The 18,960-nt window shown below is 37.0% G+C and overlaps 1 protein-coding gene across 2 annotated transcripts; it reads right to left on the reverse strand.

The window, feature by feature from the left end:
• Positions 1-7,361: 7,361 nt before the first annotated feature.
• RGS18 (regulator of G protein signaling 18) lies at positions 7,362-17,629 on the reverse strand. Of its 2 annotated transcripts, none has more exons than XM_074876776.1 (5): positions 17,300-17,629; positions 16,547-16,648; positions 13,089-13,153; positions 11,857-12,023; positions 7,362-9,390 (listed from the first exon to the last, which is right to left on the reverse strand). In XM_074876776.1, exons 1-5 carry the CDS (start codon positions 17,416-17,418, stop codon positions 9,136-9,138), a joined length of 708 nt encoding a protein of 235 aa, XP_074732877.1. In that variant the 5' UTR covers positions 17,419-17,629; the 3' UTR covers positions 7,362-9,135. The 2 variants fall into 2 exon arrangements, with proteins under 2 accessions (XP_074732877.1, XP_074732878.1); XM_074876777.1 differs by having other exon boundaries at positions 13,089-13,150; positions 17,300-17,628.
• Between the last annotated feature and the right edge of the window lie 1,331 nt (positions 17,630-18,960).

Genomic DNA, 18,960 nt, shown 5'->3' on the forward strand with positions numbered 1-18,960 from the left:
AATGAAAGACCAGGATAAAACAGACAACATGAACCTAATTCTGTTGTCTTGCTCATGGGTAATATTATTTGTTTTAATATTTACTTATCACTCCGAGAATTATCTCATTGACCTCATGGGATTCACTTGAATGGGAATGGTGAGCAGAGTTGACAACAAGGAATCAAAATAATCATATCCAATTTAAAGGGGGAAGGAAAATAAAAGCTGTCCAGATTATTCAGAAGTTGATCATTCCATCCCATAAATCTCCTACAATTAAAATAGCCATAAACAACAACTCACTTCACTGGCATTTTTTGTTCCACTGTCTGACTGTCACAGGTAGGGCAGAATTTCTTTTTTCTGACTGATCTTCAAGCTGAAGGTAATGTGACAGCAGGAACAATACAATTAGCATGGGAATAACCAAACAGTACAATGCAAATTGACAAACTGTTTTTAACACTTCCTTTAAAATTATTTCTTTCAGAAACATGGTTTTTTTAAACAGTGGCTGTTCTAACTTAATCTACCAAAAGTAATTTTAATTAAAAACAATTTATATGAAAATATCTCTCAATACATATTTATGTTCTGAACAACATCTTAACAGAGAAATCATCTTGTGATTTTTCTCACTGACCATTTGGCTTATTGGCTGTGGAAAAGAAAAAAGGAAAATGGGTTCAGTGCACACAACTAGAAAATTCTTCACTATATTTACTCTCCTATTGTATCTGTAAAGCTTATCCATCACCTTATATGTCTTGAAGGTCTGAGGCCCTTGAGCCATTGTCTCTTTTGTTTATTCATACAAGACTTATCACAATGGGACCAAAGAGAGTTGGGCTGGCCATCGTTTGCACATTGATGCTGTTACAAATCATGGGATCATGCAGGATTTGATACTTCCAAGGCAGTGATTTTTCTTTCTATTCTTATTGATGTTTCATTCTATGTGCCATCCTCTAGGAGCATCCCTCTGCCCCAAAAACATTTTCATATAATTTTGTCTTTTGCTCTTGATAAATTTTTCCTCCCCAGCTCTTTTCTTTCTCTGTATGTTCCTTGCTGTCCCTCACTTACTGATTGGTTTCTTGCCTCTCTCCAAATATTGTCGTGCTGCCTAACCCTTTGCTCGCCCTACCCAGCTTCCTGGTTCTCAATGTCTCCACTTGATATTAACAAACTTCCAGTGGTTCAGGAACTGGGATCCAGCTGTCCCAACCTGCAGAATAAGGGATTTTTGTCTTCTCAGTTAAAATATTTTACACCAAGTAGAGCAGACTCAAGAGTTTAGGTCCCATTTTATTTTCCTATATAGTATAGTCACATACAAAGCTGCCTTCTGCCTGACTGAGGACAGAGTCTTTCTTATTTTAGCTATGTCTATCTTCTAAGGTAAGAAAGAAAAACCGAAGCACCACATGCCACATTTTGACCTTAGCAATGTTAAGGGGTAATTCCTTATCCTCACCTTTTGTAGATCTGTTAAAGTTTCAGGCCAAATTATCTGATGAACTTCACATGGGAGAAAAAATAGTGAATCTGGTCAACAGTGCTCCAGAAAGTTGAAATCAGATGGGAACAGGTATAGGGAGGTGTGTTACTGGGGTGACTGGGAGAATTGAACTGTCTTGCAGAAGAAGAATAAAACACCTCAGTTTGTCTGTAAAATGAAAGCAAAGAGGAACTATGGTTGCTCTCTGTGAATACGGAGGGGTAACCCAGAGAAAAAAAGAATTGCTTTGGTATAATGATCATACTGGCAAAAGAAAAAATATATATAAACAGTCAGTGAATAAATTTAGGCTGGAAATCAGAAGGCTTCCGAAAAAGTGTTGTTTTCAACAGTCTCCCAGTAGAATTTTCGTCCTTTCTACTCTGTACATCAAAGATAGAGCTTCCTATATTTATGAAAGAGATTATTTAAAATTGTTGCCTTGACAATAAGAAACTAGAAATGATGACCCAAGATAGCCCTTTCAGTCCTACATAATACTAAAAAAGATTCCTGGCAGCAAAATATGAGTCCTTTCTGCAATTTCTTACCTTTGCATCCACTTGCTTCTGAAAGTTATAACAGAAGGAGAGCAATATGAATTATCATCCTGATCGTCTGCAGTGCTTCTTATTTTCTTTAATTAGTTATTTTCTCTTATTTCCACAGAAGTGTGTACTGTGCAGTGTAAAAAAAGCCTTCTATGCATTGTACTGGTAAGACTAACATCAGCATCTTACAGGTGGAGAGAAAACCTTCAGCATCTGCATTTACATTAAGTCCTTTATGACTGATTCAGTCCCAGGTTTGAGCTTTCGTAAAAGGGGATAAACATAACATAAAATCCAAACAATATTTATTTGTAGAGTTTCTGGCCTGGCAAACTGTAAATAACTACTATTTGAATTTTCTAACAGTGAGATTGTCTCTTTGCCAATTATTGTTGAAATAGTACTTTTTTTCCTAATGTTATGTTTTGTGATTGCTGGTCTACCTTTCCATCATAGCAAACAGAAGGTTCTTCTGCAAATATGCGCAGGCATTTACATACATGTCTTCTTATTTTTAGGAAGGGACTTTGCTTTTAAGTGCCCTAGGTTCTCGCTGAGAAGTGACTAAGACTTAGGAGCAGTTCAAAATAGGTCTTGAATTTTCAGTCAAGTAACAAAATTATAGATAAAGGCATGATTCAAGTTTTCTCCAGATTTCTTAGTGTAATGCCAGTAAAGTTAGTGCAGTTATGAGGACAGAGATGACACCAAATTGAGCAACACATCAATTCTTGGATGATTCCATTCATTTCTTGGTTTACCCTGTTTCTAATCCCTATGATTATACTATTCACCCACCTTAGAACTGTGATTATAAATTGAACAATTTTACTTAAGAGGTAATATCATTCTTGTTACATAATAGTCCCATTAACTCCTGTGAGACTATTTACGAGAGGGAGGGTTGCAGGATCTGTGCCTATTTTTTTTATAATCATCTGACAATATACTTCTTTAAAAATCAAAGTTCCAAAAAGGGCAACAGATGCATTTTTTAAAATTTCTATCTAATTGCCTGATGTCTGAATGATACAGTTTAAGTTAGCATCCTTCTGTAGCTGCTAAGACTAAAAGCCACAAGTATTCTGACTAGCACACAGAATAACTAGATGGATGTAATCTGATTGCTTTTGAATTTTATGGAGTACCCCTCACAATTCACAAAAGCACAAAGAAGCTATGAGGGATTTTCACCATTGTGTAACGTGCTGTTCAGTGACTGCTTAGTCTACATAAGCTGATTGTACTTCAGGTACACAGCAGGTAATAGGGTTGTTATTGCTATTATTATCCCAGTACAAATATCACAAGTACACTAACCAAAGTTAGACAAAGTCACCTCTTCCCATAATAAGTAGCTGGTAGTATTGCCATATGCTTTGTCTGCTTGGAACTTAATAATTTCTGGAAAGAAACTCTAACATTTTACTGAAATGTCATATGAGAAAAAGTGATCTTAGTATTAAAACAAATGCATCAGCTGCTTGTGCAAATATATTAGCTATTCCTAATAAACAGTATCAAGCAAACAAAAAGAAATATGAATATGTACTAGGGATGGTCTGGAAATTGGATATAGAATATTTCTAAATTTTTTGGAAATTTGGGTCCAGCTGACACTGCTGATGTCTGCAGCTTCCCTTCACTAATAATCCAGACTGGACTTGCAGAGTAGATCAGGCCCTTACCTGCTCAGCTAATTTTAATGTATTTTAAAAACTTTATCTGTGAGGCCTCTGGCTTAACATTTCTATAACTCTGAGGACTGTGCTAGGGATTTTTTTTTTTTGAGTCCTCTGCCTTTGACAGGCCATAGGAGAGTGAGCACTGGAGGGAAGAGGATGTGGGTCGATTGATTGAATGTTTCCTCCTGTGCCAATACTACTTGCTAAGGACTACTGATTTATTAAATATTTAAATCTCCTGAACTTTTAGGGTTACTGCTTGACTTTTTACTGCTACTCATCTTTTATTCTTTAGCTGTCTTTAAGCATTAGTTTCACTGAGTTATCTTCCTTTATGAAAAGCTGTTGGCTGTTTAGGGGAATAAGGCATGTCAGTTTTTGTTCCTCTGACCCACATCTGAGCTAGATACTAATCTCAATAGACAGTATAAAACAACTCCTCACATTCAAACTGTTGGCGTATTAACCTAAGAAATCACTTTCATTTATATATGTTCCTAAAAGGGTTGCCTTGTACTCACCTGAGTGCAACGTGAGAAGAGGTCACACTCCCCAATAGCTGGTTTGGTGTGCTGGTGCTTACCCTGTATCAGGTTCAATGTGTCATTGCCCTTCAGCACTTGGCCTCTGTTAAATCCATTCCATACCCAGGTTTGCTTGGATAGTGTTGTATAGCTTAACCTCAGCAGAAAAGAAAGTTAATGTTCTGCTGATCCAAGCAATTCAAGCAAACAGACCTGACTGCATTTCGCATATTGGGAGAAGCCAAGATGATCTGAGCACTGCTGGCATCCTAGTAACATGGAAATGCCTGTCATACAGGATGCAAATACATTTTAATCTCAGCACTATGTAAATGTCTGCCTTCCAATAGCACTGCACAGCATGGTCAACTCACAAAAAATTTTTTTTTTTCCATATGAATAATTCCATGTGTCTTCAGTATGCCACTGAGTTGTTTTGCATAAGAAAATTAGCTGTTATTTTCCACCCAAGCAAAGTATGCCCTTGAGGTAAAATGTTTTGATTTCAAAAACAATCTGTCAAAATTCTGGGCTCCTCATATACAGGATTTCCAAGTACTATACAAACACAAACCTACATTAGAAGAGGATTGGAAACAATTCTCAAGAAAATGTGCAACCTTGAAGATTCTCATTTAGTACTTTCTAGGAGATTATTCATCACAGCTCGTGTCCTGGATGAATATTTAAAACTAATCTGGAAAGTTGAGAAGAAAGGAGAGTTTTTAAAATACAAGCAAATTGCATGGTGAAGAAACAACAGTTCAGGGTTGTCCTTATGTTAGGATTCAGCTTAATCTTCTGTCCTGTTTGAAAACTCTAAATTGACTTTCATAGGATTGTATTTCATGCTAGTTAATTTCAGTAACGTTTCATAGAGAAGGCAACGATAGAGGCTAGACTGTAAATCTTGGCATCTAGATAACCTCTTGTAAGAAGACTTATGAGGAGGTGATGCAAAAAGATGCCATTTAGGAAAGGAGAGAGAAAAGCTTTGGTATAAAACCAGAGGGAGCTTTTATGAGACCAGCCCTAAATGCTCAGAGTACAAAAAATGGAAGATGACAACAAGACATTAACAAGAAAAAAGTAGGAATGGCAGCAAGCCAGATGGTGTATAGAGGAAATACATTTTTATCTTTGGCACAGGGCCACACAGGAGGCATTGGACTAAAATGCAAAAAACTGAGAGGGATCTAGGACAGGCATCTGAGCAAGGCATAAGTTTATGACTATATGAATCACTGAAGAGAGGAAGATGATTTCATGCAATTTTTTTTCTCAGTTGAGGTCTTTTGACAGTATGTGTGGAAAGGAGAGGGAACTGCATTCATAGCAGTAGTTAATTAAGGCAGGTTGAGCAGCTGAGGACAAAAAGGAGAGAAAAATGATCTGCCTTTTGTGAGTCACTTATAAGTTGTAGCACATAAAGGCATGTAAGAGCCATATTACCGAACGCCTACTTAAGTGGAAGATGGAAATCTATCTTTATCTTTGAGATTCTTTATCTTAGATTTCAGTCCTCTTGTTTCTTGTCAGTTCAAAAATTAATCAAGTTGCCTTCTGAACAATAACAAATCCCAAAAGCCAAAGAAGATACGTGTATGTGTATTTCTATCTCCTTTGAGTTAAATAATAACAGTAGATAATAATTCAGCTAATTTAAAACATCTAATTAGACATAAGTATTGAAACAGGAGACAAACCTTTGTGCTATACAAGTCGGCAGATTATTTCCCTCATGCTTTGAGTCTGGAGAAATCACGTGTGTAAGGATTAAAGTGAAGTGTTTATGTAGGATAAATTATTGTGTTGGTAAGAGGAGTATTTTGAGAGCTCTTACTGAATGCTGAATGGCACGTACAAATCTAAAAAGCTGCTACATAAAATAATCCCAAATAAAAATACTTGCCCAATAGGCTTTGTATATGTATTATTTGCACCAGGTCAGCTAAACAAGAGGCTTTATGTAACTATGGCATTGATTCTGCCAAAACTAGAGAAGGCCGACTATGCTCTCTGGCACTACTCTAAGGTTCATACTATAACCACATCTGTGCAGGGCTGGCCCTTAGTCTGATCAATCCTGTCTAACTCAATCTTGGAACAGCATCACAGACTTGTACTAAATCTATGCTTAGTTCATCTTCCAGAATTACAGTAGAGCGCTAAACAGTAGAGCACTCATTTTCTCTCACTAAAAGGAACCTCTTCTAGAAAAAACCCTTTGCCAGATAATTATGTCATTTTAGTTTATCTTTGTGCCCTTTGCCTTCCTTTCTCTGAATTTATCTTGACTTTTTTTTTACAGTAGTTCCCATGGTATCAGTCTGCTGTAAATTCAGCTACAGTTCATAATTATCTCTGAAAAACATACATGCATAAATAGCTACCAGGAATATCTTATTTGTTTTCATTATAAAACTCATAAGAAGGACTAGCACTGTCAGTACCACAGACTGATGGTTTTGAGGGAGGCCTCCCTGGAGATAAGCAAAATTTTCCATGCGTCTATGAAACGAAACAAAGGGTGCCTGCTGAGTTATATTTATCATTACAGACCCTTTTGACTAACAGCCATTTTTTTGCTAAGAAGAAAAAGTCTTACTCAGGGTACTACATTGGTCATTTGTTTAGGTTTTGGAACCGTATTAAATATACTTTTTTTTTCATTTATTTTATCTATGGCAAGAGTAAAGGTGTGGATTCTCAGCTGGTATGAAGGAACATAATCACACTGGGGGAGAATGTAGCTGCAAATGTGTAGGTCTTACACCTGTCTTGCAACAGACCCGCTGTTAACGCTCACATGGGTCTGTTCTCAAATTTGTTCTCTTTCTCTAACAAAGTAATGCAAAACATTGGAACATGCATTTTTTAAATATCTGAGAACTCTGATATCCAGACATTGTTGGTGATATTAGAGATTTCCAAATCAGAAATAGTACCGTTTCTGGCAGAATTGATTCATGTTTAAGAGACAGACAGTCAAAGAACAAGGGTAAATAATCTATCCAGAAAAATGTACTGACTTCAGCAATGAAATTGGGTTAGAGAGTTGCCATTCACTCATTCATGTGACACCTGTGACGATGACAATAGAAGTGTAGACAGTTCATAAAAAATGGAGGCTGACAAGCTCCAAAGCTTTATTTGATATTGATGAAGAGACTGAAATAGAGTATCAGCGCCACTAAAAACATTTGAGTTATTCCTGAATCACTGTGCCCAGGTTCTGACTGCTTACACAGTCTGGAGTTTTGGGATGAGGGAAGGACAATGGAATAAACCAGCAAGGATCACACTCGTCATAGTTACCGATGGGTTTCCTGTCTATTACCCAGGTGAAGCTAAGGGCTAAGAGGTGCTTCCCAGCTGACTGCAGCTCAGCAGATTTTCCTGGTGAGTTCGGGTCTCTGTGCACAGTAACACTTCTGATCGAAATGGCAAGGATTACACCTGGTATCGAATTATAAGTGAAGTGAAGTCTTCACATTTTACTCATCAATGTACTAGTTATAAACTGAATCCTGACAGTTTTTTAAGAAGATCAGATTTATTGAAAGTTAGTGAAGCAGACACAGAAACCCTCAGATCAAGCAGTTCATATATATACCCTGAACTAGTAATGAACATAAAGTCTCATCCTCAGGTCCTAAACCTCTTCACTTTGACCACTTACAGAAAGGGGAAGAAAAGGGAGAAAGCTTAAATTCCATGCAAAGCGGCTGAATATACCAGTCATACTTACAATTAAATCCTGCAGCCACTTGCTAAACCGAACCAGTGTTTAAGATTTTAAGAACTGCCCCATGCTTCAAGGTATGTCTGCATCAATTTTGAAAGAAAAGGACAGGGTAACTGCATATACTGACTATGAAAAGGCTATGTGTGACTTCAATAGTAAAGAAAAAAAAGGGGAGATTTCTCCTTCCTCCTCTATAACCATAGAGAGTATATTAATGACCAGCAGAACTGAAGGTTATTCTACCTGAGTTCAAGAGCTGTTAATTTTCAGATTCTTTTTCAAAAGAAAAAGCAGGAAAAAAATGTAGAACAAAGTTTAGTAACAAAGTTGGTATACCATGAATATTTACAAATAAAAGTAGAAATATTTTTTATATATATATATACATACACATGACCTAATATTTAATGACACACATTGTGTTAAAATAGCATTCTTGGCCCTTTGTTGCTGCTTACTTGGTTGCAAAAAATTATAATACAAGTATTTGATGGCAAAGCTAATCTATACAGCATAATTTAAATACAGAGAACAGACACATGTAATAAGAAAACAGTACGAAATATACTCCCAAAATTTAAATAGGTATTCTTATGTTCCTCTTAAGTATGCAATAGCTACATCTTAATTATGCAGTGGCTGTAGTTAAAATCCAAGTAACTTTACATTATACCTAATAATGTTCCTGTGTGTTTTGCAGTATGAGAAAATAGCACAAATACTCTGTGCTTAGTGAGGCAAATATTGCAGAAACATAAATATGTGCAAAGGCTAGGTACATAGATTCTAACTGTGATGAAATTCTGTCCTAAATCATATGGGCCCAGGATACATGGTGGATATTATCAAATGGCATTTTATACAACATTTTTATGCAGGAAACTCAAATTTTTCCTCCAAATACAATTACAGCCCTTGCTTGAGTTTAAAAAAATACTGTATGAAAACTTTACATGATACGTCTTGCCAATATGTTGCCTACTTCTCTATAATAAATGAGATAAATCACCGGCTACAGAGCTCTAACCTGGTATAACAGCATGTAACTTTTCTTTTCACTCATTTACACCTGCTAAGGATCTGGATTTTAAAACACATATGAGTTGCTGCAGTAGCTAGAATTTAAGAGGATTGAGTTTCCCTGTTACCAAACGGTAAAGTCTGGTCGTACACCCTGGAAATCACTGACGGTAAAAGACCGTGATCGTCTCCTAAGGGTAGGACGACTGGGGTTTCTCCCCTTAACCAAATTTAAATAAAGATCAGATCTTAGGAAGCGTGGGTAGCTGTCTTGCTCCATCAGCCTGTAGACTGTGTTTTGTGCTGTATCAAAGGTGGTGATGACGGGCTGTGCAATGTTCTGACTTGTAACTTCTTTGGTTTGAAAGTCCAAATTCACCTGGAGAACGAGGAAAAGGGTATTTAGTTAACGTACATTCATGCATTTCCGCACTTCCTGTGTTGTTATCCACAGCAATGAAACTGTACTTTGGTGAAAGTCTTTTCTGCTAAGAGGACCTTGAATCCCTGATACAATGGGATATTAAAACCACAGGATTAATTTGTATGCTCATGTTCAGTAATGGCTGTCAGAAAGTCTTCACAGATGTGTCATTGGTACAGTGGAAAACGGGCAAAATAGAAGATAAAGTTTGATGTTTGACTAAAAGTAACTTTCTAATAGTGATCTTCATACAGTTGCAGTTGTCAGGCTTTGCAACACCAGGCTAATACAGAACTCCCTCCATTCTCATTTAGGATTTATGTAGAACTTTGTATCATTAGACTATGTTAATGAATATTTAAAATTTCTGGGGGTTTTGTACAGTTTTGGTAGTAGGATGGTGAGAAAACTCTAATAATTAAAATATTAAAATTATTTCAGTGGGTTTCTGGAAGCTTTAGATGGGAAAAGCATATCAAAATGATCATTTATTCCATGTGCCATTGCATTCATCCTGAGAAGATTTAATTAGTATGAGACTTCTATTAAAGTGTCAGGCACTGATTTAAGTATGGTATTTTGAAAAATAAGATAGAATATATTTTTAAAATGTTGATCCAGTCAAAAAGTGACTTCAATAATATGCTTTTTCTTTCCTCACTGAGATACACCTGTCATTTTCATAAAGCTAGTTAAAACAAATAGTTTAGATCTAAGAACTGATTATAAAATAGTCCACTCATCAAACCTAAGATTTTACGATCCTATCGAACTGTACACTTAGAAATCTGTGTGTAAAAGAGCTCTGCTGGACAAGAAGTTAGTTGGAGAGAAGATGCAAGTTCCAGAGCTGCGTGGCCTGAAATGAGATGCTGTTGGCTGGTCTCAGCTGCTCAGCTGAAGACGAGGAAGGAAGTCTCACCAAAGCCAACTGCTTAAGGTCAACAACAGCACCCACACTACACGCACCAAATCAAAAGTATGACAGATAAAGAAATCATTACATTACTCTTAGTCAAAGTACGATTTCCACACCCTCCTCCCTCCCTAGCTTTCCTCCTGCTCATCTTTTTGCTGACATCAATCGCATAAGCGCTGACAGTATCAGCACTTGATGCCCTGCCATAACTGCTCATAGCTTGACCAATAGGCAACAACAGGTTCTACCTCAGACAACTCAGGGGCTTTCTTTTTACATAAGGTCCACCCCAAATACCTGCAGCAAGGAAAGAAATAAAAAGGGACATAAGTCTTTGAAAGTGGACATTTCCCAGGAAAAGGAGATCTGAATCTTAAATAATCTATGGGAATTACAAGTGGAAATTGCATCATTTTGCAATTGTTCTCTTAAAATGAGAATTACACCTTTTTCACCCTTGTTACAATGAAGCAGCAATTAGTGTTTCACTTTTGCTATTCTGACAAACCAAAAAAAAAAGAATATAGGGGAAAAGGAGCATTGGCAAGGGACATATTTGATCTGCTCAAACTTGATAGAATTACAGGAAATTGTAAATCCAAAAGACCTATTGGAGAGGCTGATTGTGATTTCAGTGAGTGTTCATCATCTCCCAAACTGCTCATCCCCTTCCTAGAGCAGGCAAAAAATGGTCCTTTTTCTCATTTATGAATCCTTTATAACATGCTTCAGTAAAAAGAAATTGTAAATATGAAAACTTTTTGCACTTTTATAGTAATATAAAAAGGCCTTAGAGTTGGTGAGGATTGACACGTCAACATATTTTTGTGTATGTGTTGACAGTAACATACCAAGAATATGCAATTAGAGCTGAGGGACAGAAAGAGGGGAGGGGTCAATCAAGAAAAGTCCATGCTTAAAACATAATTATTATTTTAAAGGATATGTTTAATTTAATAGTTTCATTTAGTCTTTTTACTTATTTAAAAGCTTCTGAATATTAGTTATGTAATAATTTAATAGATAATTACTGGTTTAAGAGAAAGGGAGAATAAATCTGTTGTTCTGAAGGTAACTTTAAATAAAGAGACAATACGTTTTCCACAAATGCTAGCCGATATGTCTCATTGCAGCTTTAACATTTAACATCACTATTTTTTCTTAAATATACTGTATGTGTGTGTGTGTGTGTGTATATATATATCCTGGCTTTACATAGCACTAGGAATCTCTGATTCCTGTGGTATAATATTTAAGCTCGTGCTCTACACTTAGAAGACTAACATGGAGGGGGTATTGAAAGGAGTATGGACAGTGAGAATACTCTATGCAATTGCTTACAGATTTCCTTCCAGAGCTTGACATTTAAGATACAGCCTTCTTACGTCAGTAACTACAGGATTAACTGCTGCCCCTGCTTCTGGGCATGCACTTCTTAAAAGCAGACTTCATCAGATGCAGCTATCAAATTCTGTGTACAATGAAGAACATTTTTACTGTACCTCTTTTGGAGCATCTTTCTGTATGAATGTTTCATAAATGATCTTAGCTTTTGGCAAAAGTTCATGTGCAGTTTTGCTTTTCTTGTAATCCTCGCAAGCTATCCAGAACTCGATGTTCTCCTCACTGAACTCAGTTTTCAGAAATTTTGTAAAGGCATCCAATCCAGCTACAGAATAGAATGTTGAATTGCATTAAAAAAAATATATCCTTATCATACAGTTACTCTTTTCAGTCTGTGCAAGATAACAAAACACGTTGTGCTCCCTTTGAATTACATCACATTGTAGATAATTATTTTGAAATACATAAGTGTTTTAAAATAAGTGCAGTTCTTTCATTATGACCCTGCGTGCTGTAACTCCCACTGCAGAATTCTCAGCATCTGTAAAAATCCCCTACCAAGATCTCAAGAATTTAGAAATAGAAGCAATCAAAACATGTTGATGTATGTGGAAGTGACGGGCTTTATTCCAGCTGAATATCAATTTAAGTTGACTGAAACACTATTTGAATCTTTGCCTGTAAGCAGACTGTTCTCCAGTAGCAATTTAAAACCAGTGGCTTTTATCATCTTTACAATTTGCTTTATCCTATTGTTATCATGCTGAAGACATTTTCTTTCCCAAGTATGCTTAATCTGTGGAACTAACGCAGTCATATTGATGTCAACTGTTCAAAGGAACAGATCTGAAAAGCACAGAGTGTCCAGCACTCTAACTGGATTATCATACGTGTGTCCCTCCAAAATGGAAGGAGGGATATATGTGCGTTTGGTAATTATGCAAAGCAACAGGCCCTTTCAAATGACGGTCGGCTTTGATCCTATCACTCTTTTAGAAACAAATTGTATCAGAAGTGACAAAGTCTTTTCTTAAGTACATAGAACATGTTTTCATTTTTAAGGTTTGGTCTTGCAGCCAGGAATATTTGAGCAATAGTCAAATGAAATTCTACTGTTTATTGAAGGAACTCTTTGATGTCTGTTATATTACTTTGTTCAATAAAATATGAAACTTAAAAGTTATTTTCAACTATTTTCAGTAGTTGACAGCATGCTATACCCTAAGTACATGAGGAGAGCAGAAACACATGCTGCTATAATTGACCCATCATACCTAGTTTAGGTAACTGCCAGGTCTATTTAAGTGCACAACTGGATTTTATAATTTTCCATCATTTTCCACCAATTTTCCATCCTAACAGTCTGCACAGAGAGGAAGAAACTACTAACCTTTCTCAGAAAGCAGTTTGTCAAAAGATTCTGCCCATTTCACTGCTTCTTCAGGAGACACACTGCTTAAGAAACAGAAAGCGTTTTTGAAGAATTGTGCATATTGTGTATTTATGGAGTTGTTGTAACATGTTATCTGTTACTGTTATTGCTCAGGACTGTTTCACAAAACCTGTGATTAGATCACATTACTTAAAGGAGCTCATTCTCTTAGGGACTTCAGAAACATTGGTTAAATTTTTTTCTGACATTTTTCCTGCAGAGTTGTACTTTTTCCCCCTCTTTAAAAAAACATCAGAGCAGAGATTTGTCTCTTCAGTCTTTATGTTGTGCTACTAATCTTTAAGGGAATTGAGATCATGCAGTATGGTAAAACTCATGAGTGAACCAGGTCAGTCACCTATTTGAACTTTAAAAATACTCTTGCAGAGATGTGGTTTTGAATGCACTCAGCCTGAGGCTGTTACCACAGTCTATTTTTAATGAAACATGGGAAATTCTACGGCCTGAAGACAAAGTTGTAGCAATATGGTTTAGGTGATAGTCTTATAGGGTAATAGCATACGTAGCCTGTTTGTTTACCACAAACATATTTCAAATGTCAGGTCATTCTGAGACACTGTGCTCCATTTATAAAACTCCCCATATTCTTCATCAAATATGTCAAGCTGCATGTATTTTACTTTGATTTCAAATATTCTGCCCTAGAGAACAATGCAGAAAGAAGAAAAGAACACCCTACTTCATTCACACAAATACAGTTTTGGAGAAACCCTTTCTTGGTTTTGTATAGATTAATGCTGAACACACACCTGGACTGTATTTTCTGTAGACCAGAACTGGAGTAAGCCTGGAGATGAACTGTGTCACGCTAGGACTAGGAGTTATGTTCCAAGCCTGAAGGTGAAGTCAATTTTTATCAGGTGATTTATGAATATTAATATTTAAAACCATTTTCATTTGAGGGCAAAGCACAGTACAGTTAAAGTATCAATAGGCAACTTGTCCAGGGTTACTTGGTTAGAACAAATTCTTACGGACTGAACACTTCTTGAATACAGTTCCCCCTTCCCTGTGGAGGCTTACTGTTCCGTTGCCTGATTCACGTAGTTTGGGTTCCCTTGGCAGAATCTGTAGGCACATGAAGTTTAGATGAAAGGAAATTCCAATCACTTTGGGGAGGAATTTAAGCCAGTAATGATCTTGGGCTGCACAAAACTAAAATGAGGGGGTTTTAATTTTTTTTATTTTAAGAGGTGCCACATTTCTCCTAGCTGAAGTCATTGCTTATAGAAATGAAATTATTAACTAGGGAGAGACAAACAGTTCTTGAGAGGTACAAATGCTGGAGAATTGAAATTCAAGAAATGAGCATAGGCCAGTAAATTAGGGGGATTCTGGAGTCAGGGAAAATGAGACCTCATTCCCTTACAGAGTTTTTCAGTTATGGGAAGTGCAAAATGTGCAGTTCTCTGAACTGTGTGGACCTGTAAGTCTGGGAACAGTGGGTTCCTATAGCTACAGAAATTAATTTGGTCATAGTGAAAGATAAACCCAGATGACTTCAGACAATATATGCAACCCACAACTGCATGGAATGCTGGAGAGGTTCTTTGCTGGGTCTGGAAACTCTTAGTGTGAATTTCTGGTTCTCCTTCAGAAACTGCATCAACCCAGTAGCCTCACAGATCCCCAACACCTGGATGTGGCAATGCGTTGCTGCAATCATAGACAGATTTGTTCAGCTTTGCCACTTTCTAAAGATGAGAAGAAACTAACGGATCACAGGCATTTCCAGTATCACCACACCGTCCATCTGCAGTGTTTCATTAAATTCTCTTTCTACTTACGTTAGTATTTGTGTGAAGAATGGAAATCATAAAAACCATGTAAATTGCTTAAATAATAAATCTCAAGCTATTATCACACTTTATTCTTTGAAAAACAAGTAATTTTTTTCCTTCAGTTTTGCCAAAAATAATCTACACTTCTCTCTAATCTACATATAGATATAGATCAGCAAAAATCTACCAGTTTCTCTCCTGTACAACAAGAACAGCAGAATCCCTGTTAGTCAGGCACCTGGCTGAAAGTAACGTGGTAAAAGGCAGTTGGCTGAGTGGTAGTCTGTTAAAAGGGGGAAATTCTTCAGAGAATTATGTATTGCTATTGTATCTGCCTCTGAAAGTGTCTCTTCACAGATTATAAGAATGCATTGATGGCTGTGTACTTTGTAGGAAATGCCACCCTATAATACCGTCTGCATGCAGGTGCCATGGAGGCTGTGCTTTCTCTTTCAGATGCAATCCTAGCATCATTTTATATGTCTGGAACATGGAAAAAGGGTATTCTCAGCATTGTTTTACCTTTGTTCATCATTGCAATGCCTTGTATTTCTGGGTGAACTGTAAAACCATTTAATTAAGGCGTCTGCCAGCAGCAAAACAAGAAAGAGAGAGAAAAAAAAAAGAAAGTAATGAAACCCTCTATGACCGTGGACTGGAAAGTCTTCCAGATCCTGAGTACACACTCTCATTTGGATGGGCATTTTCATGAGTTTTAGAAACAGAGTTTGGGCCTTTATACAATTTCTACTATGTGTTGACAATTAGTAAGGGCTTGTAGAAGCAGTTCTGGTCAAAGCAGGCATCTTGGTCCCAAAGATAGTAACTGCTTAAACAAGTTGCATCAAGCTTAACAAGACAAAAGAGCATGGGAAGCACTGAAGTGTTCCAAAGTGATCTGTGATGGAAAGAAAGGGGCAGCAAATTTTGTAGGCCATGGAGTTGCAGCACTTTACTCATTCCTTCTTTTCAGTCAATATCTACACATGCAATTCTTAATATATCAGTGATATCTTGGCACCCCATTGAAGTCAGGAACTAACACTCTTATTGAAGTCAACAAAACCAAGAGTTTACTCTGCATCTTTATGAGAAATACTGTAAACAGGGACAATACTACAATAGTGTTTAAACATCTGAATTCTGGAGACAACAGTGTTCAAACAATTACTGCAATTATTGAGGAACTATGCATTCAGTATTTGACATGCATCTGGCACCTGTACACCACAGAATTCTTTGGAAAACCTGCTTTCCAAGGAGCTGTATGATTTCCCTGTAAGCAGTAATTTGTCAGCTACATTTCTGAGTTGATGCTTGCTCAATATGGTCAGTGGACTAATAAAAATGCTGTTGGCATGAGTTAAGGTTTAAATGTATCTGCAATCCAACCTACACTTAGTGGTGTGAAAACACTAGTGGTGAGTTACCTTGATGCATACCAGATAATTCTGTAGTGCTCGGGTTAGATTGCTAACTTTTAAAATAAATAGATCTTGAAAGTGTTATTCTCTGCCAAGTCTGAATGCACACACACAAATGCAGGAAACGTCCTGAGTCACAGAGGCACTTCCTGAAAGGAATCCCCATCAATTCAGTCTTTATAATGCTTACCTTGCTGCTTTTGTCAAGTTTCCAGGTTTACCAAGATGATCACCTTCGTGGAATTCAGACTTCTGCAGGAGAAGGCTCAGCCTATTTCTCTTCTGCTTAGCTCTGCAACAGAATTGGTGTAGTTTTTCAAGCAACCTTGATGAAAGTTGTTTTTCCCTCACACATTTCCTTTGCCTAATCTCTCTGTTTCTGCATCATATATCCCCCTATGTTGGCTTATAGTAATGTTAATGTTACTTCTCCTACATATGTTATTCACATTAATGATTTTTTTATTTATAGCTTAGCATGAATTTACATATGATGCACTGGCAAAGGGAAATGGAAATCTTTTCATTTTCAGTATCTTTTTCATTTATTTTAAAGATGAGGGAGTGAAATTTCACATTACAGAACATAAACAGTTGGCTCAGCATCTTCTACTTTTAAAGTTGCGCAAAGAAAAAGGAAGTATTGCTTCCTGTCATTTGAAATTTTTAAAAAGAAAATTTCCCAGGTCATATTCAGACTTCAAAGAGCATTTCTCAGAACTTCTTGGAACCTCCCTTTCTTATTTTCATAGTTTATTATTTGTTTTGCTTCTTTTTCTTAAAACATATTTCCACAATGAATTAATATTTTATGTACACAATTCCTAGGATTGCAGTAAAAGATAAAACGATATGTGCCCTAAATTCATACCCACAAGCTATGTTAGATGAATCCTCTGTGTAAACAGAACACTCAGTGTGTCAGCATGACCTTAAAACTTACCCAGGCTTGTTCGCTTTATGTGGCTCTTCTTTAATTGTTGATTTCATGACTTTGTAATAGGATTTATCCTTTGGAGCAGAAATGTTTAGTTGGGGGAATAAAAGAAGTGGGTTCTCCATCTTCCTCTTAAAAAAGCCTCTCAGTTTCTTATACTTCCTTACAGCGGTTGCATCTGGAGTAACGGATGTGCTCAGGAGGGCTCTCACATGCTGTATCGGGCTGGGTTGCCCCCGTTGGCCGTTGAGCAGTTTCCAGAGCAGGCAGTGGGAAGAAGGAGGTTCTCCACCTTCACTGCCCCTGCAGCTGCACGTACACGGGGCTTTAAGTAGAGTTCTGGTTTTACAGTCGTCATTTAGGGAAGTGAGATTGCAACTTTGCAAAATGGCCGTTGATCATCCAGACAGACACAGCTATCAGCAGAGAGCAGCTCCCGGGTTTCTGCTTATGGAACCTGGTATTCTACTAGACTTAGGATGACGCCATCATTTTTAGCCCTGTGGGAAGTGTACATATCTTCTCTAAAATGAACTTTAATGAGAATAATTTTGCATAAAATAATGTACAACATTGTCTTAAGCTCTTAGAAGAACTTCTAACTGACCTTAAACTGCCCTCTACAGTCTCAGGTGCCATATGCTGGACACAAAATCAGTTCTAGCTACAGTATGCTAACTTGAAACTCGGGGTTTCCCCAAGTCTCCTGCAAGAGCCAGATGAAGCTGTGGTTGATCAGATATTTTATAAGTGGAGATTTTAATTTTTGCACCATTTTTCAGAAATGATGAGCACCTACTTCTAATATCAAGTTTGTCCGCATAAAGTTCCTCCTTTATATATGTGGCTTCATTTTCATTTACAATGTCCCAGCCAGGATGAAAAGTCTTTAGTTCAGCACAGAAATTTGTGATTTCGTTTTTATTTTGACAGTAAATAACCAAATATTTCTCGTTTCAGTTTGCATAATGTAAAAATGATTAATTTTTTAGACTGGTCAGCACAAATTATCTCTTCACATACAAGCTTGATGCCAATTAAGTTTCTCATTCTTAAGTACAGTTTGTGTTGGAGGTGTCATAGGAACAATACATCTACCAAAGAAACCTCTTCAGTGTTGGCTGAATGAGGGGCTGGAAAAGATTAAAATTATGCAGTAGTTAATTGATTAAGAATTAAATAGTCCTCCTTTTTTTTAATGCCAGTGCCTTGTTTTGATTATTCAGGTAAGACACCAAGTCCTAGGGAGAAGACATGACCTAATCACCCTTTTGTCCAGTTCTACGCAATTACTACAACACGGGCAAGGTGAGAGTCTGGTGAGAGTCCCACCATGGCCTTTTCCTTGTGGCTTGCGGAGCTGAGGAGGACCGGAGGTACTAATATTTGAAAGAACTAAAAAAAATCTCTGCTGGGGCTCCAAATTCCTGAAACATAACAAAAGAGATGTTATCTATTATGATTTTTTTTTTAAGAGAGAAAAAAAGAAAACTCATGTGTATTACATGTGTGATACAAATCTTGAAACCAGACTGAATGGGAAATATAATATGCCGTTTGTGACCCAAGGACATTTAAGAAGCAGGGTTATGGTTTTAAACTGCATTTGCAGTTTCAGAGTAGGCTTATATATCACATCCTGCTTTTTTTAAACTGGTTTTAACCAT

Source organism: Strix uralensis, chromosome 8 (genome assembly GCF_047716275.1).
Source record: "Strix uralensis isolate ZFMK-TIS-50842 chromosome 8, bStrUra1, whole genome shotgun sequence".
NCBI classification, from domain to species: Eukaryota; Metazoa; Chordata; class Aves; order Strigiformes; family Strigidae; genus Strix; species Strix uralensis.